Source organism: Quercus suber, unplaced genomic scaffold, assembly GCF_002906115.3.
Source record: "Quercus suber isolate HL8 unplaced genomic scaffold, Cork oak 2.0 scaffold_149, whole genome shotgun sequence".
NCBI lineage: Eukaryota > Viridiplantae > Streptophyta > Magnoliopsida > Fagales > Fagaceae > Quercus > Quercus suber.
Genome location: NW_027069610.1, coordinates 134,893 through 160,723, shown reverse-complemented (window position 1 = coordinate 160,723; position 25,831 = coordinate 134,893). Strand labels below are relative to the sequence as shown.

Here is a 25,831-nt window from a genome sequence, read left to right as displayed (position 1 = left end):
TGGAAGTTCTTTGCAAGGAATACTACCTCTTTCTCCGCATCATCTTCTTTAGTGGAATCATCCATTTTTTCGGTGATAGTTTTAAGAGCAAGAGATTTGCTTGACTTATGAAAAGGCAGTCCCAGCTTATATGTTTGGAGAGATCCAATAAGCTCTTGGATTTTGATCTCATCCAAATCTTTACTTTCCTCTATAGCTGTGACTTTTGCTTGGAAGCTCTCCGGCAATGATCGAAGGATTTTCCTCACTATCTTTGAGTCCTTCATTTTCTTATCTAAGTTGAACTTACCAATTACCACCTCATTCAGCTTGCTATAGAATGAGTCGAATGACTCTTCTTCACTCATTTTCAGCTCTTCAAAACGAGTGGTTAGCATCTGCAACTTAGTATCCTTCACCTTCTTCGTGCTTTCATAGGTGATCTCTAATATCTCCTAAGCTTCTTTGGAAACTGTTATGTGAGAAATTCTTTGAAACTCATTTGGAGAAACACTACAAAAAATTGCATTCAAAACTTTTCTGTTAGTGTTAGTTGTCGCAAGTGCTGCTTTATCCTAAGTGGATTTAGCGGCCTCCGGCCTAGTCCATCCTACTTCTACCACATCCCAAATAGTATCATCAATTGAAAATAAGAATGCCCTCATTCAGACTTTCCAAAAGGCATAATTACTACCATCAAAATATGGTGGACCATTTAAAGACTGAGATCGGTCCATCTTAAACGGGGTCAAGGATCGCACTAAGGTAATTAAACCATAGCTAGTGCACTTGCTTTGATACCAATTGAAAATTCGAAAATATGTTGAAAACACAAGAGCTATTTAGAACCCCAAATTAAAGTTATGACTCAATAGATTTTACACTAACTTAATACTAAGTGCGGAATAGTGTAAATGCAAGCTGATAAACAAACAAGCTACTCTAATCCATAATCATAGCAACACAGTAGTAAAATGGAATGTAAAAGAGTAGGGAAGAAAGATGCAAACACAAGATAACACGCCGATGTGTTATCGGAGAGGAAACTGAAGAACTCGGCGTAAAACCTCTCCGTTGCCCTCCAAGCGGTAATCGATCCATTAGAAAATCAGTTGCGATACATGGGTTAGCAAGAGACCCTCCAAACCTAATCTACCTAATGCACCTAAGCCCTCCAAGCTCCTACTCTAATAAGGTTTCTCAAAATCATGTCTTGTCTAGCTCTTCGGATCCTGCAACAAGCTCCATGTTGTATCTGCCATCCTTGGCTTCTTCCAATGCTTCTCAACAGCACCAAATCCTCACTTGACACACTCAAAGGGTGTGGTAAGTGTTTATGCTATTAACCTCTCAATAGTATAGAAATGGAGAGGTAGGAGTTTAGGAAATTCCCAAAGCAAATGTGTAGAAGATTGTGGGTATAACAATCTTTAACTCTCAAGGTTTGTAGCTAGGGTTTTCTCTCAGAAGTACTCCTCAACATTTGTGGGTATATATAGTGTGTGTACAGAAAGTGTGTATCAGATAGTACAGTCTAGCAAAATAAAATGTTTCGCGAGTGTCTTGCGGGAAGGCCTTACTTGCGAGCTACTCGTGAAACACAGCTGTTGTCATATGTCCTGACTCTTTGCATTCCAGTCATGTACAGGGCACATGGCTCACTTCGTGGGATGCTTAGTCGTGAGCAATCTGCGAGAACTCTTCTTTCTTCAATAGCCTAAGTCTTCACACTTTCTCTCTCTCTATCACACAACCCTTACAATTAAATCCCACATTAAATATAGGGTACAAAAGATTGAATAAAGTTACAATCAAATTTGGCAAGGAATAAAATCCAATTAAAAACACATAGTTGTAAATTACAACTTTACAACAAAGGAATTGCCAAAATGCACATCGAGGAGGAGACATTTGCACCCCATGTATGGAAGAAAGATTCTGATGCATCCGTAAGTTATGATGGTTGTGAAGGCTCATTTTCTTGAGAAGTCACGTGTCAGAAGCTTAATGCTGGCCATCTTTGGACTGGGATTTTTTAGCAAGCAAGTTTGAAACCCCAGGGGAATAGTGGTTGTTGGTAGCTATTGCTGCACTTCAGGACTATTAAAAAAACAATAAAAAATAAATAAAAGGATTAGATTTTACTTAAAGGGTTGTTTTAGCAAGCAAGTTTACAATGACTCAAGCTTCGATGTATTTTGCTTGTGATCAATGTTAATGTAATCATGAATAACTTAGCTTCTGAGAATTCATTGGCAATAGATTTCACTTAAAGATTAACCTTAAGAGAGAACATAGATTACGGATCTGAAAAGTCCAAACTGCTTGCTATTGCCAAAATTGCTCGGAATGACTTGCATAGACAAGTATTTTAAATCGTATGAAACCTAGAATTTCTCAGTACAGATTTTAATATTCATAAACATTCATTTGTCTCAATTAATAAACTCAAGTGCCCAGCTTCAATGATAATAACCAAACAAGTCACCCAATGGAAATAGTATTATCACTATTATGTACTCACTTATGCATCTTTGCAGAATCCCTTCAAAGCTTTTAGGAGCAAATCTACTCCAAACTACTAACTGCGGTTGTCCACCCAAAGACCCACTTGTCCCTATTTCAGATGGTAAGAATGTCATGACATGCTCGACCCTATGCAACCTGAAACAATAGAAACACTCAAAATGGCATAAAAAGTAACAATATATTCTATGAGATAACAACTTAAGTTACAATGAACCCAAAAAAGTCATAAGTATCTGAATCCTTTAAAATATTTGAAGAAAAAATTTATATTGTGATTTTTACATAGATTAAAAACAATGGAGCACATAACCATTATCTTAAACTATTTTCAAAAGTACTACATGTGAAGGAAAGAATATAAAAGTTTAAAACAGAAAATAAGAATATGTTTTTCATAGATCATAGAATTTACAAACCTTGTCTTCTTTGGGCCCCTTAAAAACTTGCAGAGGTCTCATAATTGTCCCACATTTATCTCCTGCAAGCTCAAGAATATTCTCGCAGAAGATATTGAACACTCTACTAAGAAGCTGCAGAGTCATAAGAACTATGGACATTGTAATCTTTTACAAAAAGGATTACGAATATCCAATCACACCCCCCAACACACACACACCCCCCCCCACCCCCCCCCCCCCCCCCCCCCCCTTTCACTACGCCCTCTCTCTGAAAGGAACATAGCTAGTAAGACACCCAAATGACCAAAGAAACATGTAATCTACCAAAATCATAAAAAGCTCTGTATCTTATTTATATGATATTATGCACGACTATAAATAATAATAAAAATGATATTATGTACATGAGAAAAAGGCATCAAGCATAGAAACCTAGCAATAAGTGTGAAAACATGCAGAGAAACAATGCCAGTCCTATTGATCATCTTTCATCACAAGTGAATACACCAAAAAGAGAAATCTGGGTTGTAGTAGAACATATAGAGCTCATTCTGAAAAACCCCAAAAGAATTTGCTATGTATAGAAGTCTTACTAATAGCTTGTTAAGCTGAATTTTCAAGAATTGATAAAACCAGGTCCCCAAAATATTACAAAAAGAGAAGTCATGCTTTTTATCTTATTCTTTTACTAACCTTTTAGATTTTAAGTGATCATTGCAATTTTTAAAATTTAACTGTGGGTGTATCTATTGTATACTTCCTGTGTACTTTAGCTATACCGTTCTTTTGACTCAATAAATAAATTCACTACTTATCCAAATAAAAAGAATATACATGGAAGAAGCTAATTAATGAAAATAGATAACTTTAGTATCATGTCTACTTATGACGTGTTATCAGGTAGACTATGAGATTAGAGATAGACTAAAGTAAGAATTAGGAGTATCACAAAACTATAATAAATGTACTTACTTATGTATCTTTGCAGGATCCCTTCAAAGATTTTAGGAGCAAATATACCCTTAACAACCAACCATTGTTGTCCATCCAAAGATCCACTTGTCCCCATTTTAGCTAGTAAGAATGTCATGACATGCTCTGGCTACCTATGCATCCTGAAATGTTACAACTACACTCAATATGGCATAATAGGTAACAATATATTCTGATTTAACAGCTTAAGCAAGACAAAATTAACCCCAAAAAAAAAAATTGTAATAAGTATTTGATTCCTCTGAAAACTTGAAGCAAACATTTCCTAATGCAAATTTCCATAGACAAGAAAAAAGGCGGCATGAGGCTCAATTTATGTTATATTTAATATTATTTGTTTATATGTATACATGTATAAAAATTTATTAATATAGACTTGATATTGGATGGTGTAACCGTGTAAGTTTGTAACTAAGTTCATAAAATATATTTGTAATTTATTGATAATATTAGTAATCCATTTCATAGTAAAATCACTTTTAACAATACAAAGTTGGTGAATTTGATTTTTATAAGTTCAAAATAAAATTGATGAGCAATTTTTATATAAGTTCATAGTATAATCCATTTCATGGTAAAATTGATGAGTTTGAGCTCGGTTTGTATTTGAAATAAAATTAAGTGAACAATTTAAAACTTTTTAATATTTGGCATGGCTTCTTTAGGGAAAATATGGTAGCCCTGTGATACTACGAAACCAACTGTATTTATACAGCATTCTAATGTGTATGATTTCATGGTCCACATTATCTATTTACATACTGTGAAAACATGGTCCACATTATCAACTGTATTTATACAGTATTCTAATATGTATGAATTCATGGTCACATCAAGATGAGCATATATCTTTGCTAAAATAAAGGATTAGCACAAGACAATAACTTTAAGCAGTAGTAGTAATCTATTACCACCCAAAAGTAGCTGAAGCTGACAGTACTTCTGGGTTCGTAAGTAACTCAAAAGGATATGAGAAACGATAAATTAATAATATCTAGAAATCAAGAAAAAGAAGCTTACATTTGAGATATCATCCTTCAATTCCATGTGGGTTTTGATTGATTGTAATTTCAGAGCTTCTGTATTGGCCTCTAATTGTCTTAGACTCTCCGGGGATTGAAGTTTGATATGGTAAAGTTGGTTAACAATTCGGTGTGTTTGAGGTAAAACTTGCATAAACGGTGAGTCTTTGACGGTTGATCAACAACGACAAGTCGTTTTGTTCTATCTTTCTTGTCTTGTCTGGTTGTCGTGGTCAAGTTTTGTCGGATGTATCTACTGGGACATTGTCACTATGGAGTTTGATTTTCCGAAACTGAGATGAGGGATATGCTGCCGTTAATGTTCAAAAACGGCGGCGTTTGTTTCTTTAAAGGTTGGGTTGTGAAAGCTCAAATATGTGTGAAAACACAAGAGCTGTTTAGACCCTTGAATTAAAAATTACGGCTTGGTTGATTTTACTCCAACTTAAATTAAATGCGGAATAGAGTAATTGCGAGCAAACAAACAATAAAACTATTAGAAGTCATATTCATCAAATATCAACAATAAAATCAAAGCTAAAAGAGTAGGGAAGAAGCATGCAAACACAAGATAATACTGCGATATGTTATTGAAGAGGAAACTAAAGAACTCGGCAAAAAACTTTTCCGCCGCCCTCCAAGCGATAAATCGATCCACTAGAGAATAAATTGGAGTATATGAATAACAAAAAACCCTCCAAGCCTAGTCTACCCCATGTACTTGAACCCTCAAAACTCCTGCTACTAACTAACTTGACGAAGCCTTGTTTTCTCTAGCTCTCTAGATCATGCAATTCAGCTTGATTGCATCCACCAAACAAATGGCTTTTTCCAATGCTTCCCAGTAACACCAAACCTCACATTACACTCAGAATGAGTGTGGTAAGTGTTTGGATTATTAACTTCTCAAGGATTTGGATATGGAGAGGTAGAAGTTGAGGAAAATCACAAATAATTGTGTAGAGAATTGTAAGTATGACAATCTCTAACTCTCAAGGGTTGTGTCTAGGGTTTTCTCTCTGAAAACACTCCTCTCAATATGTGGGTAATGGGGGTATATATAGTGTAGGTGAAGACATGGTGTAGCAGATATGCAAAAATAGCAAAACAGAATGTTTCACTGGTATCTCGCAGGAAGGCCTTACCCGCAAAATACTCGCAAAACTAGCTGTCATGATTCTTCTCATTCTAGTCATGTGCTCTGTACATGGCTCACTTTGCAGGAAGGCTTCTCGTGAAATTCCCACAAAATTCACACTTTCTTCAATAGGCGCTTGAGTCTTCACACTCTTTCACACACAACCCATACAATAAAATCCCACATAAAATACAAGGTACATATGATTGAACAAGAATACAATCAAATTTGACACAGAATTAAAGCTAACACAAATTAGTTGTAAATAACAACTTTACAAGCTGCATAGATGATGTTAGGCCCAATTGGTTATGTACGACACCCATACTCGCGCCCATTTGGACCATTAATTCTTATGCGTGGATGTGGCCCATGCTCCTTCTCTCTCTCTCTTTTTCCACAGGCCCAACCCAAGTCTACGAAAGTTGTTGGCCCAAGCTTACGTCCATGTTTATGATCGGCAAATACTTGCTGACCAATAATGTGAACGGCGTTCGAACATGTCGTTCGGTTAATACCCGGCAGCGCTTTTGGGGGCACAACTGCCGAGCGTGTCTGCGGAAGTGGGAACCAAGTTCCAGGTGCAAGGCAGTTTTGAAGCCCGAGATTTCCGTATGAAAGCATACCTGGAACAGTTCAGGCAAGCTATAACCAACTTCAGTACGGTAAAGTTTTTCCAAGTGGCTTGAACGCAAAATAGGCACGTCGACTCCCTCGCCATGCTGGCATCATCAGTAGCCAAAGAGATATCCCGATTAATCAAGGTCGAGCTTGTTCCGGAGCTGAGCATCAAGATCGTAAGTGATCCAGGAACTATAGGGGTCGATATCTTAGCAATCCCAGCACTTGGGCCGTGTTGGATGGACTCGATTATCGACTTCTTAGCCGAGGACCGACTCCTGTCTGACGAAAAGGAGGGCAGCAAGATCCGAAGAATGGCCCCACGGTATTGGCTATCAGAGGACTAGACGTTGTATCGGAGGTCCTATGGAGGGCAATACCTTTTGTGCCTACGTCTGGAAAAGGTGGGCAAGCTCTTGATCGAGCTACACGATGGGGTGTGCGGCAGTCATGTGGGAGGACGCTCGCTAGCATACCGGGCAATGACTCAAGGGTTTTGGTGGCCACAAATGCAAAAGGACGCCGCCGAGTATATACGTAAATGTGAGCAGTGTCAGAAGCATGCCCCCCTAATCCATCAGCCCACAGGCCTTTTGAACTTGATCAACAGTCCCTGGCCTTTTGCGCAATGGGGGCTAGATATCATTGGCCCATTCCCCCGGGTGACTGGTAATTGAAGATTCGTCCTAGTGGCTGTCGACTATTTTACCAAATGGGCAGAGGTGAAGGCTTTGGCCAATATCCGAGACGTGGATGTAAAGAAATTCGTATGGAAGAATTTAATCACCAGGTTTCAGGTGCCGAACTTTCTTATATTAGATAAATGGGCTGCAATTCGACAGCTGGGCTTTTCATGATTTCTGCGGTAATCTCGGCATCAAGAATAGGTACTCGACTCCAGCATATCCCCAAGGTAACGGCCAGGCCGAGGCGGTAAATAAAGTAATTGTGAATGGGTTGAAAAAGAGGCTGGAGGGTGCAAAGGGAAACTGGGCTGAGGAGTTGCCCAAAGTCTTGTAGGCTTACCGGACAACACCCAGGAGGTCCACCGGGAAGACCCCGTTTTCTCTCACATACGAAGCGGAAGCTGTGATACCAACCGAGGTTGGCCTATGCAGTGCACGAGTCGCGGGATTCGATCCCGGCCAAAACAACGGCATGATGGTGGGGTGCTCGGACAAGTTGGAAGAATACCGTGAAATAGTGACTATACAGCTCACAGAATATCAGCAAAAGCTCGTCCAGAGATATAGCCGAGGCGTAAGAATGAGGGAATTTGGCGTAGGGGATTTGGTTCTTAGGAAAGCTGTGGGGAATATGCAGGATGCGAACGTTGGGAAGCTCGCGCAGACTTGGGAAGGGCCCTACAGGGTCACTGTCGTCCCTGGCGCAGGTGCGTATTACTTGGAGGACTTGGACGAGAGGCCACTTCCTCGACCGTGGAACGTCTACAATCTTAAAAGATTCCATCACTAATGGGCTATGCTGTAAATTGCACGGTTAATGTAATATTGCACGGGTTTCACTAATAAATTGATGGCGTTCATCCAGACAAACTAATTCAAGTATGTTGTTAGCTCTCTATTCAGCTTTGATTGCCTAGCATAAAATAGCCCTAAGCTGCGAATCTTAATAAGGACAGAAACCTGATTCTCGGTAGATCAAAATCGCTGAACAGGTGGAAACCTTGAAAATCACTATAAGGACAGAAACCTGACTCTCGGTTCGATCCCTATCGCCGAACATGTGGAAACCTTAAAATCACTACAAGGATAGAAACCTGATTCTCGGTGGATTAAAATCGCCGAACAGGTGGAAACCTTGAAAATCACTATAAGGACAAAAACCTGACTCTCGATTCGATCCTTATCGCCGAACAGGTGGAAACCTTGAAAATCACTACAAGGACAAAAACCTGACTCTTGATTCGATCCTTATCGCCGAACAGGTGGAAAACTTGAAAATCACTACAAGGACAGAAACCTGACTCTTGGTTCGATCCCTATCGCCGAACAGGTGGAAACCTCGAAAATCACTACAATGACAGAAACTTGACTCTCGATTCGATCCCTATCGCCGAACAGGTGGAAACCTTGAAAATCACTACCTGACTCTTGGTTCGATCCTTATCGCCGAACAGGTGGAAACCTTAAAATCACTGCAGGGATAGGAACCTGACTCTCGGTAGATCAAAATCGCTGAATAGTTGGAAACCTTAAAATTACAAGGAAGGAAACTTACTTCTCGGTTCGAACTATATTACTGAGCAGGTGGAAAACTTAAATTACTACTCTTAAGTTGAGAAACCATAAATCATTATTCTAAGGACAGAAACTTGTTGCCCAGTTCAATCCCCGTCTTATGACGAAACAGGATTCAACTACTTGGGCCACTACAACGTAAGTACGAAGCAAATAAACAGCACAATAAATATTGCAAAACTAAATCATCATATTAGGAATTAAAGCTGTGTCCCAACCACAAAACCAAGTGGCCATTTAAGTATCAAGCCAAGCAGAAAAGCAATTGCTTGGTCACCACAGCCCAGTGACATAGGCAAGCCAACTAAAAGGCATATTAAAAAAAAAACACTAATAATAAAAAAAAGGGGGGAGGGGGAAAAACAAGAGAAGCTTCCTTAAAGGAAGAAGTCATGGTTCGACAATTAAGAAGCGGAGTCTGCAGGTTATTCCTGAGCATCAGTCTCCACAAAAGGTTCTTGCACCAGAGTTTGGGGATTGTCCTGGCCGAGTTGGTCTCTAGAGGGGGGGTGGCTGGCGACTTCCATTTCCCCTATCTCCATGTGAGAATCTATCTTCTCCACCAACTCCCTTAGGCTAGTTGTCTCTTCTTCATCAACGGGCCTTTGGAGGTTCTGCAAGCCAACTGCTGAGACCGGGAAAGGAATTTGGCCGGGGTTTCACAAAAGGGAGTCTTCGGGGACTCCCAAAGCCTATAAAGTGGCGAACCACCCCTCCTGAAAGCCAAGCTTCCGAGCATCACTTATGACGGCTTAAGTTGAGTTCTCCGCATCAGCAAATCCTTGATTATACCACTTGCTTTCGCTTACCTCTAGGGCTGCCCTCAGGTCAGCCAACTCCTCTGAACGCGCACTGTTTATGCTCACGACTTCAGCTAACTTGAGCTCGGTATCCCCAACTCAGACCTGCAGCTCTGAGAATTTATTTTCTGCAGCCACCTTCACTTTCTCGGCCGCAGCAACCTTCTTCTTCGCAGTCGAAGCGGCCACGGCCTTTTCCCTAGCATTCTCCTCGGCCACATCCTTAAGAGCTTTCTCCCGACCAACATCCTCGATGAGATCCTTGACACACCTGTCAAGTATATATGCCATTTGCGTGGCCTGATGAAGTGACGAGAACGGGCACCAAACTCCGAAAGATAGAACATTAGTAAAAAAAAAAAAATTTAAAAAAAAATTAATTACCGCGATAGTATGCCACTGCAGCCTCCTTCCCATCAATTTGTCCATGCCCTCTTCAAAGGCACGCACGTCCTCGGGCAGCAGAAGGCCACACGCCAAAGCTTAGACAACGTGACCACCTGCCCCCTTTCCCTAAACGTGCGTACTTGGGTCCGAAGGAAGAAGTTTGCCATCCAATATGAATGAAGGCTGCCACGCAGGTACGGAGTGGGAAGAGGACGCAACTTGCGCTCCAGTCTAACTTGAGGGTTCACGGATCACGATCCCACTAGATGGTCGGGGAGGAGTAATTGAAGGCGTGTCACCCTGGCCGATGGGGGTCTGTTCGGTTACACGCTGCCTTTTTCTTTGCCGATCAGGGGCTATGGATGGGGGAGGAAGAGTTTGGCCGCGCCCCTGGGTCTGATGCTGCTGCACGGTAGCCCTGGCTCCGGGAATGAAATGGCTAATCGACATTGTCTTTCGAGTCACCATCTCTTCACCCTGGTCATGTTCTGTTTCTTGGCGGTCAGGTGATTCAGTGACTACTTCTTCGATGTCTGGGGCTGGGGCTCCTTGTTCAACGGGACCTTCAGTTGGACGGGGGGTTCTGGCTGAATTTGCTCGTGAGCTCGTTCTCGGCGAGCTCGGGACACACGCTCGGCTGACTCGTCCCGTACAGGTTGGCACTCATTAGAGCAGATATACCTAGGACCTTAGTCACAGGCCTCGACTATGGTGAAGTTCGGAGGAAGAAAATTAGCGTGCCGAACGTCGATGTAGGACAAAAGTGGGCTATCAACTAGAAGGGCTTGGCTGAAAGCTTGCCAGGTGGAATACACGGGATCAACCTCGAGTATTAGGTGGGACTTTCAGAGTTGTCCGTCTAAGTGAACGAAAATCTCGGACCTAAGTACGAAGTTTAAATCCCGAACATGCACGACTCTAATGTCCGGGATGAACACTCTACCGTTTGCGATAACCCACATAAATAAATGTTAGAGTGAGAAAAATATTTACAATACGAGATATACGTACGCGCATGTATGAAAATAAATAAGAAATGAAAGCAGGACAATGATCGGGATGAACCCACTTTGCACCTGGAGATGGGGCAGGGGAATTCATCGGTAAACCAATTGCCGTGCACCCGAACAAACTCCCCGGCGGAGTTCCTATTTGAATCAGGTAGGCAGGAGATCAGCCGTACCCTCATGTCTCTGACTTTCAAATAGTAGTTTGTTTTCTTACTCCCACATAAACTGTACATGTGGTTTATGTCATGTTGGTTTAATTGTAAACCGTACATCTGGTTCAACCGACTCACAAAACTCACTACCCGGTAAAAGTTGGGAGGGAGTTGGGTCAATGCATAACCCATAAAACCTAAGGGTGTCTACTAGAAGAGGGTCTACGGGAAACCTCACCCCACCCTCCAAAACTGCCATCAAAGGAAAAAAGGCGGTGTTGGCCCCTCTGTGAAGAGCGATCTCACTCTCATGGCAATATGCCACCTCCACATTGATGGGGATGTTAAAGCCCTGCCTAAAAGTGGCTAAGGCCACATCCGTATCCAGAAGGTACGAATATCCCATCCTAAATCCTAGAAGAAAAATGGATGAAGATGCGGAAGTAAAAAGGAAAATGTAGAAGACTTACTTTGGGCTTTAAGATGGGAAGAGATTTTGTGCTGGAGAATGAGTGCATGGATGAATGTATGGCGGAAAGGAAATCTCAGAGGGTAGAGAACGAAAAAGTAGAAGAATGATTTGGAACGGGCCTTTTATAGAAATTCTGAGGGAGGTTAGCTGCAGTTAATCAGCCATAATGAGGATTAAGTAACTGACATCTGCGCTGCCTCGCTAGTCCCAACGCCAACTAGCGTCTGCGCCACCTCGGTTCACGAAGCGTCAGGCAATTATAAAGGGCGAACCAAACAGCCAAATCTTGCATTCCCTTTTAGGAGTGCATTAATGGGGTTTTTGGAGTATCCCAGGTGTTGCCTCTGTAAGCCTCCCATGTAGCATACGCCATTTGGACTCCTTGATTTATGCCGAGGCCCGGGCACAAATCAAGGGGGGGCTATTGTACGACACCCATACCCACGCCCACTTGGACCATTAATTCTTATGCGTGGACGCGACCCATGCTCCTTCTCTCTCTCTCTCTCTCTTTCTCTCTCTCTCTCTCTCTCCGCAGGCCCAACCCAAGTCTATGAAAACTGTTGGCCCAAGCTTGTGTCCATGTTTACGATTGGCAAATACCTGTCGACCAATACTGTGAACGGCGTCCGAACATATCGTTCGGTTAATGCCCAACAGCGCTTTTGGGGGCATCGCTGCTGAGTGTGTCTGCGAAAGTGGGAACCAAGTTCCAAGGCAATCCTCACCGCTTCCCGTAACCACCTAACCATCCACTTATGTTGAATGACGTTGGACCGCTTGCTGCACTAACGGAATAGTAATCATAAACTCTCTACTAACTGAGGACTATGAATATGAGAAGTTTGGGAAGAAAAAGGGGGTTAGAAAAATCGAGGGAAAAAGAAGGAGGTGTAGGAAGAGAGCAAGGGGAGTAGAAGACGAACCAGGCAGTTAAGGAGAGAAAAGTGATCTCATTGAGTCTCCGTGCCAAGAACAACCTAGTGTAGGAAATCCAAACCCATCCTACAAGTTAGTTGTGAGTCCGAGTGAGCTCTAGCCCATTAGTCTCATTTCCGATGTGCACAGGTTAATATTTAGTCATTTTTTTAGTGAGCCCAAAGGTAGTAATTATAGTTGTTCAATCCACTCTTTCACTTTTGCTGGTCTAAAGCCCATGTTTAAATTCTAATTCCATTAATAATAATGGAAAGGTTAATATTTTCAACTTTATTATAGTAAAACATTAAAAAGGGAAAATTTAATGTATTCTTTAAAGACATTAGTTTAAGAATTATTTTTAGAAAAATTTTATTGGAAATGAATTTTTTTTTTTTTATAAATATTTTTCATAAAATTGATATCAAAACTTTCTTAAAATTATTAATTAACAAATGTCCTAAGGGTACCCATTAATCTAACCCTAAAGATATTAGTTTATGAACTATTTTAAAAAGTTTGTATAGGAAATGAAAAAAAAAAAAAAAACTGATTTTTAGAACAGCTTTTTATATTTTTCATAAAATTGGTACCCCCCCCCCCCCCTCTCCCTCCCCTTCGCCCTCTCTCTAAAAGGAACATAGCTAGTAAGACCCCAAATGACTAAAGAAATATGTAATCTACCAAAATCATGAAAAGCTCTGTATCTTATTTAAATGATATTATGCACGATTATCAAAAAAAGATATTATGCACATGACAAAAAGGAATCAAGCATAGAGACCTAGCAAAAAGTGTGAAAAACATGCAGAGAAACAATGCCAGTCCCATTGATCATCTTTCATCACAAGTGAATACACCAAAAAGAGAAATCTGGGCTGTAGGTGAACATATAGAGCTCTTTCTGAAAAATCCCAAAAGAGTTTGCTATGTATAGAAATCTTACTAATAGCTCGTTATGCTGAATTTTCAAGAATTGATAAAACCAGGTCCCCAAAAAATTACAAAAAGAGAAGTCATGCTTTGTATCTTATTCTTTTACTAACCTTTTAGATTTGAGTGATCATTGCAATTTTAAAATTTAACTGTGGGTGTATCTATTGTATACTTCCTGTGTACTTTAGCTATTCCATTCTTTTGACTCAATAAATAAATTCACTACTTATCCAAATAAAAAGAATATACATGGAAGAAGCTAATTAATGAAAATAGATAAGTTTAGTATCATGCCTATTTATGACATGTTATCTGGTAGACTATGAGATCAGAGATAGACTAAAGTAAGAAGTATATAGGTGTATCACAAAACTATAATAAATGTACCTACTTATGTTTCTTTGCAGGATCCCTTCAAAGTTTTTAGGAGCAAATCTACCCTTAACGACCAACCGCTGTCATCCATCCAAAGATCCACTTGTCCCCATTTTAGCCAATAAGAATGTCATGACATGCTCTGGCTTCCTATGCATCCTGAAATGTTACAAATACACTCAATATGGCATAATAGGTAACAATATATTCTGATTTAACAGCTTAAGCAAGGAAATTAACAAAAAAGAAAAATTGTAGTAAGTACTTGATTCGTCAGAAAACTTGAACCAAACATTTCCTAATGCATATTTCCGTAGAAAAGAAAAAAGGCAGCATGAGGCTCAATTTATATTATATTTAATATTATTTGTTTATATGTATACATGTATAAAAATTTATTAATATAGACTTCATAACGGATGGTGTAAGTTTGTAAATAAGCTCATAAAATATATTTGTAATTCATTGATAATATTAGTAATCCATTTCATAGTAAAATCACTTTTAACAATTCAAAGTTGGTGAATTTGATTTTTATAAGTTCATAGTAAAATTGATGACCAATTTTTACGTAAGTTCATAGTATAATCCATTTCATAGTAAAATTGATGAGTTTGAGTTCAGTTTGTATTTGAAATAAAATTAAATGAATAATTTTAAACTATTTAATATTTGGCACGGCTTCTTTAGGGAAAATATGGTAGCCCTGTCATACTACGAAACCAACTGTAGTTATACAGTATTCTAATATGTATGATTTCAGGGTCCACATTATCTATTTACATACTATGAAAACATGGTCCACCCTATCAAAAAAAAAAAAAAAAAAGGTCCACATTATCAACTGTATTTATACAGTATTCTAATATGTATGAATTCATGGTCACATCAAGATGAGCATTTATCTTTGCTGAAATGAATTATTAGCAAAAGACAATAACTTTAAGCAGCACTAGTAATCTATTACCCCCCAGAAGTATCTGAAGCTGAAAGTACTTCCGGGTTCATAAGTAACTCAAAGGATATGTGAAATAATAAATTAATAACATCTCGAAATCGAGAAAAAGAAGCTTACATCTGAGATATCATCCTTCAATTGGGTTTTGATTGATTGTAATTTCAGAGCTTCTGCATTGGCCTCTTAACTGTCTCAGACTCTCTGGGGTTTGAAGTTTGAAGTTGGATATGGTGAAGTTGGTTAACGATTTGGTGTGTTTGAGGTAAAACTTGCATAAACGATGAGTCATCTGACGGTTGATCAACAACGACAAGTTGTTTTGTTCTATCTTTCTTGTCTTGTCTGGTTGTCGTGGTCGAGTTTTATCGATGTGTCTACTGTGACATTGTCTCTATGGAGTTGATGTACCGAAACTGAAATGAGGGATACGAGTAGAGCTCAAAAACGGCGGCGTTTGTTTCTTTTAAGGTTGGGCTGCATAGATGATGTTAGGCCCAATTGGTTAATATTTAGTCATTTTATTGGTGAGCCCAAAGGTAGCAATTATAGTTGTTCAATCCACTCTTTCACTTTTGATGGTTTAAAGCCCACGTTTATAATTCTAATTCCACTAATAATAATGGAAAGGTTAATATTTTCACCTTTATTATAGTAAAACATTAAAGGGGAAATTTCATGTATTCTTTGGAGACATTAGTTTAAGATTATTCTTAGAAATTTTTTATAGGAAATGAAAAAAAAAATATTTTTATATTTTTCATAAAATTGGTATCAAAACTTTTTTAAAATGATTAATTAACAAATTTCTTAAGGATACCCATTAATCCAAACCTAAAGATATTAATTTATGAATTATTTTGAAAATTTTTTATAAGAAATGAAAAAAAAAATGATTTTTTGGAATGTTTTTTATATTTCACTAAAATTGGTTTTGAAAATTTTCTAAAATAGTTTATTAACAAATGTTATAAGGGTACCTATTAAATTAAAAATAATTTAAGAATGTAAAGTGAAGTAGTGAACTAATTAAAGTCAAGAACACGATTGAAGTGTTTTTTTTTTTTCTTTTTTTTGAAACAAATTACACATCATGAATTTGCCTTTTATTTTGGTTAAAACACGAGTTCTTCTTCCCCTTACAAAAAAGGATGAAGCTGTTTGTATTAAGACCCTACTGGGTTAATAAATGGAGAATTAGCTAGATAATCATGATGTGATATGATACAAGACTTGCCGACTTGAAAAAAATCCTTGCCTGTGGTCCCAAAAGACTTAATACAAATGGACAAGAAGGGATGACTCTAGTCAAGTGTGAAAGCCATTATGAATGGGTTCAAAGTCCAACAACATGCTAGCTTGATTTCAATGTGGTGGAAAGACGTAAGAGAGGCGTTGGACTTTGGAGGGATTGGAAAAAAAAAAATTTGTTTTTTTGTTTTATGGGAAGGATTGGACAATTATGACATCTAGGAAAGAAATGGGTGTTGAATTGTTCACAACTAAGACTACAATGAAAGAAAAGAAAAAAAAAAAAAAAGAAAAAAAAAAGGAGACTATCAATGAACAAATAAAAAATTTTGTCCCACTCACATTTTTTTTACGTTATTCTATACCAATATATTTTAGTATAGTTTAAATTTAATTACTTTGTGTATATATATATATATAAAGTAAAAACTGTCTGCAACTTTCGGTAAAGAATGTTCATTGTTCACTGTTGGATTAAGGTATAAGGTTTGTTGTAAGAAGTAATTTAACTATAAAGTTTAAGGGTTTGTTTGGATGCTACTTATTACTAAAAACTAAAAACATTGTTGTATATATATATATATATAAAGTAAAAACTGTCTGCAACTTTCGGTAAAGGATGTTCATTGTTCACTATTGGATTAAGGTATAAGGTTTGTTGTAAGAAGTAATCTAACTATAGAGTTTGAGGGTCTGTTTGAATTCTGCTTATTATTAAAAACTAAAAATATTGTAGCAAAATAATTTTTAAATGTGTGAATAGTACCGTGGTACCAAGTTTTTAAAAAAAATTACTAAAATTTGTACTGAACAGTGCATGAAAAAAAAAAAAACGTAGACATGCTTTTTTTTTTTTTCTTTTTCTTTTTATTGCAATCGAAACCCAGCCTTAGTTGTAGAGTTTTTACACTAGTTTATTTGTGTTTGATATTTTTTTTGGCATGGTCACTCTCTACTCGACTATTCCGAGTTCATATCATTGGCTGTCAGCCACTCCAAGTCGAAGGTGATATTGTGTAGCCCATGCCACACGCCATTTGAAACATCTAATAGGATTCCCAAATTATGTCACACCCGTCGTACACGTGTATAAACCCACGAATATAATTCGATGAGTTGTAATGCAAGGAAAGGCTAATATTTGCACTTTATTAATAAAACATTTTAAAAAAAATATTCAGGTAAATAAAGTGAACGTTCCAGTGCATCAGTAAATTGTATTTTCCTCTTTACGTTTTTTTTTTTTTTTTTTGAATGAAACAAAAGATTTTCTTTTTATTTAGTCAAAACATACGAGGAAATTCATTTTTTTTTAATTTTTTTATTATCAAAAGAACGAAGCAGTTTGCATTAAGCTCCTAATTATTCAGAACGAAGAAGTTCCTACATAATGGGTTAATAAATGGAGAACTTCCTAGATAATTACTATATCCAAGGCTTGCCGACTTTAAGAAATCATGTTAGGGGTATGTAATTACATGCCCTTATCACGCGCACACGCGCGCACCAAAAAAAAAAAAAAAAAAGGTAAGCAAGACTTAGACAGTTCCAAAATACTTACTAAAAACCAGGGTAAGGACTATAAGGAGGTATCACTAGTGTGAAAGACATTATCAATGGTTTGTTTTTGGGATGCATACAAAATAAGGCAATTTTGATTTCAATGTCGGCGGGAAGACATGACAAGGTCGTTTTAAAATATTGGACTTTTTTTTTTTTTAAAGAAGGATTGGACAGACAATTACGTCATCTAGGAAAGAAAGGTGTTCAATTGCTCACTATTGGGACTCAGACAAACAAACATTGTTTATCGACAGGAAAGAATTTTTTTTACACTTCACAAATTGAAAATATGATGTGTTAGTTTTTTTTTTCTTTTTTTTTTTAATTATCTATATTATTAATAACAGAATTCCTTGTTTAAGTTTCATTATTTTGCGTACTAAAATATACTCACACAAATTCTTAAAACTCTCAAGAATACTCCAATTTTTTAATTGAATAATTTTAAATTTAAAAACAAAAACTAGTTAAAAGAGTCATTTATTATTTTTAAAAGAGTCTCTAAGTTTTAGACTTTCAAACTTTTATCAAAATTCTAAAAATTAGGACACTATCTATCTTACTTTTAAACATTATTTCACTAAACCCATTAAATTATAATAAATAAATAAAAAAGAGTCTTATTGCATGCACAAAGAATGTGTGATGAGTCTAGTATTATATATGTATATATAGAAAAGTGTAACAAATTGTTATTGATCGAACATTAAATAGAATACTGAAAGTATAACATATAATTTTATTTAGACTATAATCGTTATAATTTTCATGCATCCAAAACTTGGGTAAATGATGTTTAATTGTTCACTATTGGATTAAGGTATTAGGATTGTTGTAGGAGGTGGAGTTCGAAAGTAGTTACATAAAGAAGATTAAGAGGCTCAAGCATTCAAAGTATTTGTTTATTTGGAGCGGAAGATTTTAGATTTCAAATGTGAACTCAAGAATGAGTTTGTTTCAAGTAGAAGAGTCTGGTATAGGATAGAATCTACAATTTAATTTTTGTAATTAAATAATTACAAAAATTAAATTGTAAATTTTGTCCTATATCAGAGGTAGAGTTCTAACTATAGAGGTTTAGTTGTAAAGTAGTTGCATAAAGAGAATTAATATAAATTGAAAAGCTATAATTCTAGCGTTTGATGATGATGATGGATTACAAGGGCACTTGTCTTTTTTCTTTTTTTTAATAAAAAAAAGCATGGATATTTCGTTAATTCATTACTTTTTATAAATTCTATTAAAAGTTACACTAAAGAACTTTATCACTTGGCTTGTTTTGTTGTAAAAAAAATTTCAATGATTTAAGTGTTTGGTATGATATGTAAAATTTTTCAAACACAATCCACCAAAATTGGATTGTATTTTAATTACCAAAATTTTATAAGTCAAACACTTTGTTAGGTTCTAAATGTTTAGAACAATTGGCAAATCGTAAACACAAACTTGTCTAGATATAGATCTTACAGTCTATAGGTTTTATGAGACAATGCTCAAGGTGATTCAAGTCAAGATTCAAGAACATACAAGCTGCAGGAAGAAGACTGCATATTCTGCCTGGTTCGATCGATCAAAGAACAAGCTCGATCAATTGAAAATTGTATCTGCAGAATTTTAAGTCGGTCCAAACAGCAGCTTAAGCCCATTAAGGATTAGGGTTTCAGATCTAATTCTCCTAATATATAAAGAAAACTCTAGCCACGTTTTTTAGAGTAGCTTTGGTTGCTCATATTGCTATTTTGTGTAAATCTCTTATGAGATTTAGAGGAGCTTTCCTTTACACAAAACTTAGGGTTTTTAAGGAGTAGATATTATCAACACCTTGATGATCAACTCAGTTGCTGCCATTGGAGTTTAAAGAAACACAAATAGGAGTACTTATACTTGATTGGAGAATCCAAGAAAGAAAGAGTCGGTGGATTCGGAGCTTACACGTGCTCGTGTCAGTAAATTCTATTGGTGGGTAGCATTAGGAAGTCGAGCATGGGTGCTTGTCAGTCCTTTTGTATGAATTTCGATTCTTTTATATAGTGAATTCAAGTTTACCTTGAGGATAACTAGGTTAAATCCTACCCAGATTTTTTACCGGTTTGGTTTTCCTGGGTGATCATATCTTTGTGTTCTTTATATTTCCGCTGCTTTATATCTTGATATGATTATTTGATTGTATTAACCTAGATTTGCATAATTTGACTAAGTTAATCGCTTGCCTAATAAACTAGATTAATTCAATTGTTATGTTTTAAGGGGTCTAAAAACCTAACACTCTTTACAAATAATTTTATGGTCAATGGAAAATATTTTCAGGTTTAACCAAATTTTATAATAAAACAAACTAATGCTAAAAATATTTTGCATAAAACGTTTTACATGGAGCATTAAAATTAAAGTTTGGAATTCCTATTAAAGTTGTTTAACTTTAGGAGAACCCCAGTTACGTGTTTTACAGATAATATCCACTTAGATCGAATAAGTGAATGGCCCACGAGTTGCGACTTGCTAGTGAAAGATGCATGCGAGAATTCGGTGGAGCTCTTTCATGGCTTGCATGGTTTTTCCTGGCGGTTTATACGACTTTAGTTCACGCATTTGATTTTTTTAGCACGGTCGTAATCTATGACTATAATCTATTTCAAGATGATAATTGCAGCCCAAGACATACGGCATCCGAAACATCTAAGAAATTAATCATCACTTTTAAGTGGTGTATATAAGAAAGCTAAGTCTTGGAGTACAGAAAAGCAAGCTCGGCTTTTATTTCAGTTTCTATGTTTCAAACAAGCAATTTTCACCATCCCTGAACTCCAAAGCTTAGAATCCCATTTCAACTCGGGGAGTCTCAGCTTCTGGTCCAGTAGTTTAACTTTCATTCTCCCAATCAGTCTTTTCTTTTCAGCTTAAATGCCTTGAAATCTGTTCAGTTCAATCTTAGTGCTTAAGTTTGTATTCTGTCTTCCTTTCTAGCTACTCCGGTAGCTCAGTAACTGGATCTGAATCTTTAGTAGGGGCTTTGGTGCAAAATCTTATTGTCTTATTTTTGGTCTTTGATTCTAGATTCTTCATCCAAAAGCCTAAGATTCCATGCTTGTATATCTTTGTTCTAGTCTTGATTCAGGTGTTAAGAAGCTCAATTCTCTGTGCTAATCGTTGTAAAACCCCGAGTTTGGTTCTCAATTTCTTAGTCATATGCGTTTTCTTGGCTCTATTGATTTGGTTACTGATTCATGATCTTTCCAAATTAGGAGAAAACTGTAACCAAGTGGGCCTTTTGAGTCGATGAGGAACACTCATAAATTTGGTCGTATGACTATACCTATGCCCATTATTCTTTACTTGGCCTTTACAATTCATGTAACTTTGGCCGACAATTATGTGCCAACCGAGAAAATCCTCCTAAATTGTGGGGGAGCATCAAATGGCAGTGATGCCGATGGTCGGAAGTGGACCACAGATGTTGGGTCCAAGTATCTGTCAACTAGTGGGAAATCCACCACATCTCAAGCTGCTACTCAAGAACCTTCAGTCCCTCAAGTCCCTTGCATGACTGCTCGGGTTTTCTACACAAATTTCACCTATAAAATTCCCGTGGTCCCTGGTCGTAAATTCGTCCGTTTTTACTTTTATCCTGTTTCCTATGCAGGCTTAGATGTATTCGATGGCATTTTCTCTGTCACGGTAGGGTCATATACTCTCCTTAACAACTTTAGTGCTGCACAAACCGCAGAAGCACTGAATTTCGCATTTCTTGTTAAGGAGTATTTGATCAATGTTGATGGTCAAACTTTGGATATAAGTTTCATTCCATCTGCCAAAGCTCCAAAGACATATGCATTTGTGAATGGGATTGAGATTGTGTCAATGCCTGATATTTATAGTTCCATTGATGGAACTCTAATGATTGTGGGTCAAAATTCTGCTTTCTACATTGGTAACAACACTGCACTTGAGAATGTTTATCGGTTGAATGTGGGCGGAAATCATATTCCGCCCTCCCTCGATACTGGTCTTGATAGGTCTTGGAAGGATGACACGCCATACCTCTATGGGGCTGCCTACGGGGTTACATATTATGCTGAAAACATGACAATCCAATATCCTACAGGCATGCCTACTTATGTTGCACCAGTTGATGTCTATGCCACTGCTAGATCGATGGGGCCATATTCTCCAATCAATCTCAATTACAATTTGACTTGGATTTTCTCAGTTGACTCCGGGTTCTCTTACCTATTTAGGCTTCATTTCTGCGAGATTCAGACAGATATAACCAAGATTAACCAAGTAGTGTTCGATATCTTCCTATATAATCAAACTGCTCAGCAACGGATGGATGTTATTGCCTCGGCAAGTGTTGAAACAGGGGGTGCAAGTCAGCTATATGGGGTTCCAGTGTATAGGGATTATGTGGTTCTTATTCCAAATGGAAGCCCACAACAAGATGTGTGGCTCGCATTGCATCCAAACCTATATGGAAAACCAACCTTTTCTGATGTGATCTTGAATGGAGTAGAAATATTCAAAGTCAATGATTCCAACGGTAATCTCGCTGGGCTGAATCCTATTCCTGATGTAAATGACCCAACAAGGGCTAGACCATCTTCTTGTGATGGTAAACTAAAGAATCAAAAAGCAATTATCATCGAAGGTGTTAGTGGTGGAATCGTCTTAGTCATTATTATTGGTTACTTTCTTATTGTTGCTTCTCGTCACCGACGTGGAAAAGATTTGAGTGCAAGGGTAGTTCCTTCTGGGTGGCACCCAGAACTTCGAGGAAACCTTTGTCGTCACTTCTCCTTTGTTGAGATCAATGCTGCTACCAAGAACTTCGACGAGGCTCTACTTCTAGGGTTTGGAGGTTTTGGTAAAGTTTACAAGGGAGAAATTGACAATGGAGCAACCAAAGTAGCAATCAAACGTGGAAACCCACTCTCTGGGCAAGGAGTACATGAATTTCAAACTGAGATTGAAATGCTTTCAAAACTTCGTCATCTCCACCTTGTTTCATTGATTGGCTATTGTGAAGAAAACTGTGAAATGGTTCTTGTTTATGACTATATGGCTCATGGTACACTGCGTGAGCATCTGTACAAGACCCAAAAACCTCCATTGTCTTGGAAGCGCAGACTTGAGATATGCATTGGAGCTGCTCGCGGTTTACACTATCTCCACACTGGTGCCAAGCACACTATTATCCACCGGGATGTTAAGACAACTAACATTCTCTTGGATGAGAAGTGGGTTGCCAAGGTTTCCGATTTTGGGTTGTCAAAAATAAGTCCTGCCTTGGATAAAACACATATAACCACTGTTGTTAAAGGTAGTTATGGATATTTGGATCCAGAGTACTTATTGTTGCAACAACTGACTGAAAAATCTGATGTTTACTCATTTGGGGTTGTTCTTTTTGAGGTCTTATGTGCTCGGTCAGTATTGGACCGAACACTTCCAGAGGAGCAAGTGAGTTTGGCAGAGTGGGCTGTACACTGCCACAAGAATGGTACACTTGATCAGATAATTGATCCTTATCTAAAGGGAAAAATTGCACTCGAAAGCTTTAAGCAGTTTACTGGGATTGCAATTAAGTGCATGGCTGATCAGGGCATTGACAGGCCATATATGGATGAAGTTTTGTGGAACCTTGAGTTTTCTTTGCAGCTACAAAGGAGTGCAGAGGAAAGCAACAAAGGTATTGGTGGAAACCACATCGAGGAGGAGCCATACGTACCCTGTAAATGGAAGAAAGATCTTGATGCATCTCCAAGTTTTAATGGGGGTGGAGGTTCATTATCTGCTGAAGACAGGTCTTTGAAGCTTAATGGTGGCCGTCTTTGGACGGGGTTTTTTTAAGTGAGCAAGTTCGAAGTTCTAGGCAAATTGTTGTTGTTTGTTGTTATCGTTGCACTTTAGGGGGGTGTTTGGTAGAGTAGTTTCAAAATTGTTGTTTGTAGTTTTTTAAAATACGTGTGGGTGAAAAAGTGTGTTAAAATGCGTGAAATGCTGTTTAAAAACTAAAAAATGTTGTTTGAAAACACAAACCAAACGAGCCCTGGCCTATAGAAATAGAAGAAGGCAATTAATCTCTCACATCCATTTTCATGTTTTAATGTGGACATTTTTTATCTCTTTTTAAATAGTACATTTTCGCATTAATTAGTGATATTTGTGTAAAATAGTGGATGTAAACTACTGTAAGAAGATAGTTACACAACTTGATTTTGTACTTGCTTATGGATATTAGTGTAAAACAAGTTTCTTTGATGCTCTAGGCTTATATTTTAATCTTTTATGAAGATGCTCTAGGAATTTGTGTGTTCGAAACTCTAGTTTATCCATTGATTTTTCACTTTATAAATAAATTGCCCGTGTCATTCATAGAACATCATAATTGTTTAATTTGATTAAGTTTATTTAATTCTGCTAAAATCAACCAACAGGGTCTATATCATTCTTTTAGCATTGATTAATAAGGTTAAGTGCCTAACTCCAATGATAATAACTCAACAATTAATTTGTTTTTTCTTTCTCAATGCAAGCCTGAGATGTTTCCATATACATGGCCTATATATACTTATGAAATTCAGTTTTTTTATATAAAAAAATCAATTGGGTTTTTTAATTAAAAAAAATCATAGCCAATTTCTATGTATTGTTTAGACAGTCATTGGAAGGGGGAACCTTTTGTGATCCAAATCTTCTAGAAAAGTTTAAATTTTGATTTTTGTTGGAATGCATAGTTTAGACTAAATGTCTAATTTTGTTATTTTGTCACTCATAAGGGATATTTGTAGTTTTTATTAATGACTATTTAAGAGTAATAAAATAAATATTAGGGAATCGGAAAGCTTTATAAGCAGAGAGTTTGAAAGTCAACATGATATCAGAGTTTTTTTTTTTTTAGAAAGAAACATGATAACAGAGTTGATCTCAACTATTGCCGATGCAGCTATTGTTTGACCTCCAGCATGGTTGTCAATTGGTTTTCAGCTCACTCTGATGTTGGCATCCACTCCTAGAGTCAATGATCTTGTCATTGACAATTTTTGACGACATGTGTAGTCAATAAACCCAATAAAGTGGTTGCCTAACATTGGCGATCACATTTCTAATCCTCTCGATTGCTAGTAATCGTTGGACGTTAATCACACAACTCGAGGAAGGTGGTCACATAACCTTGATGACCTAGACAATTACAAGAAGCTGGCCATGAGAGAGAAAGAGAGAGAGCTCCCCTTAAAGTGAGAGAGCGAAAATGAAAATTCTATGCTAGAAAATTGAAACTAGTTATCAAGGTGAAACACGAACTTTTTTCAATGATTACCACTTTCCTCTATTTTGTTATTGTCCAAAATAACGAAAATGAATGGTAAAGATTGACAGAGTCTTCAAATTGACTTTAATTAATTGACAAAATTATAAATATGAGACCTAATCTAAAAGATGATATAAATGCTTGATCTTTTTCTATGATTTTACCTTTTAATTTTCAAATATCAATGGCATAAGATTGTTCATTGTTGAGTTGTTAGAGTTTCTTTAGAGAATTAAGTAATCATATCTCAATCACAAGTTTGAGATTTATATATATATATATATATGATGCCAAAAATCGTCAGTGAGCCGCACGGTCCTCACATGCTCTAAACAGAACCTGCGAAACTGAAACAAAGAAAACCTTGTAGAGAGTACCAGTGTGGTACCGGCCAAATACCCTCCGAAGGTTAAGTTAGAGAACTTTCACAACTCCAAAGGCCAGAATTGGGGTAAATTATGCGTACCTTAATTTGTGAGGGTTTTGGGATTTTTATAGTAGTGTAGAGCTGACCTTCGTTTCTTGGTGGAGAAGATCTTTCCTTGTAGGGAAGATCCTCATTAATACACGTACTTTGCAGGATCCTTTCCTTGTAGGGATTCCTTTGATTAGGGTTGATCTTGGGATACAAGAAACTTCCTTACATAGACATCCATGGGGGTCAAGTTAAGCCAGGCTGGACCCGTCGACTTTTTAACCCCATCGGCCTCTCCACATCCGTCAGTCATGAATTCCCGTCAGCCTATGGAGAAGCTGTCGAGT

At 37.4% G+C, this 25,831-nt stretch overlaps 2 protein-coding genes and 1 long non-coding RNA gene across 3 annotated transcripts in view; 1 reads left to right on the top strand and 2 right to left on the bottom strand.

Annotated features, from left to right (window-relative positions):
• LOC112034731 (eukaryotic translation initiation factor 2 subunit beta) overlaps positions 1-25,831 on the bottom strand; it is a 101,675-nt gene that overhangs the window by 54,567 nt on the left and 21,277 nt on the right. The window lies entirely within an intron of this gene.
• On the bottom strand, positions 890-5,166 carry LOC136069052 (uncharacterized). The gene is made up of 4 exons (XR_010630345.1): positions 4,920-5,166; positions 3,879-4,021; positions 2,504-2,643; positions 890-2,079 (listed from the first exon to the last, which is right to left on the bottom strand). It is a non-coding gene; the product is annotated as an uncharacterized LOC136069052 (long non-coding RNA).
• On the top strand, positions 20,487-24,018 carry LOC112017189 (receptor-like protein kinase FERONIA). Its single transcript, XM_065777145.1, has one exon. It carries the CDS (start codon positions 21,037-21,039, stop codon positions 23,605-23,607), a length of 2,571 nt encoding a protein of 856 aa, XP_065633217.1. The 5' UTR covers positions 20,487-21,036; the 3' UTR covers positions 23,608-24,018.

Excerpts from the sequence above, each read along its gene's own strand:
- LOC112017189 (XM_065777145.1), top strand. The coding sequence starts at position 21,037 with ATGAGGAACACTCATAAATTTGGTCGTATGACTATACCTATGCCCATT.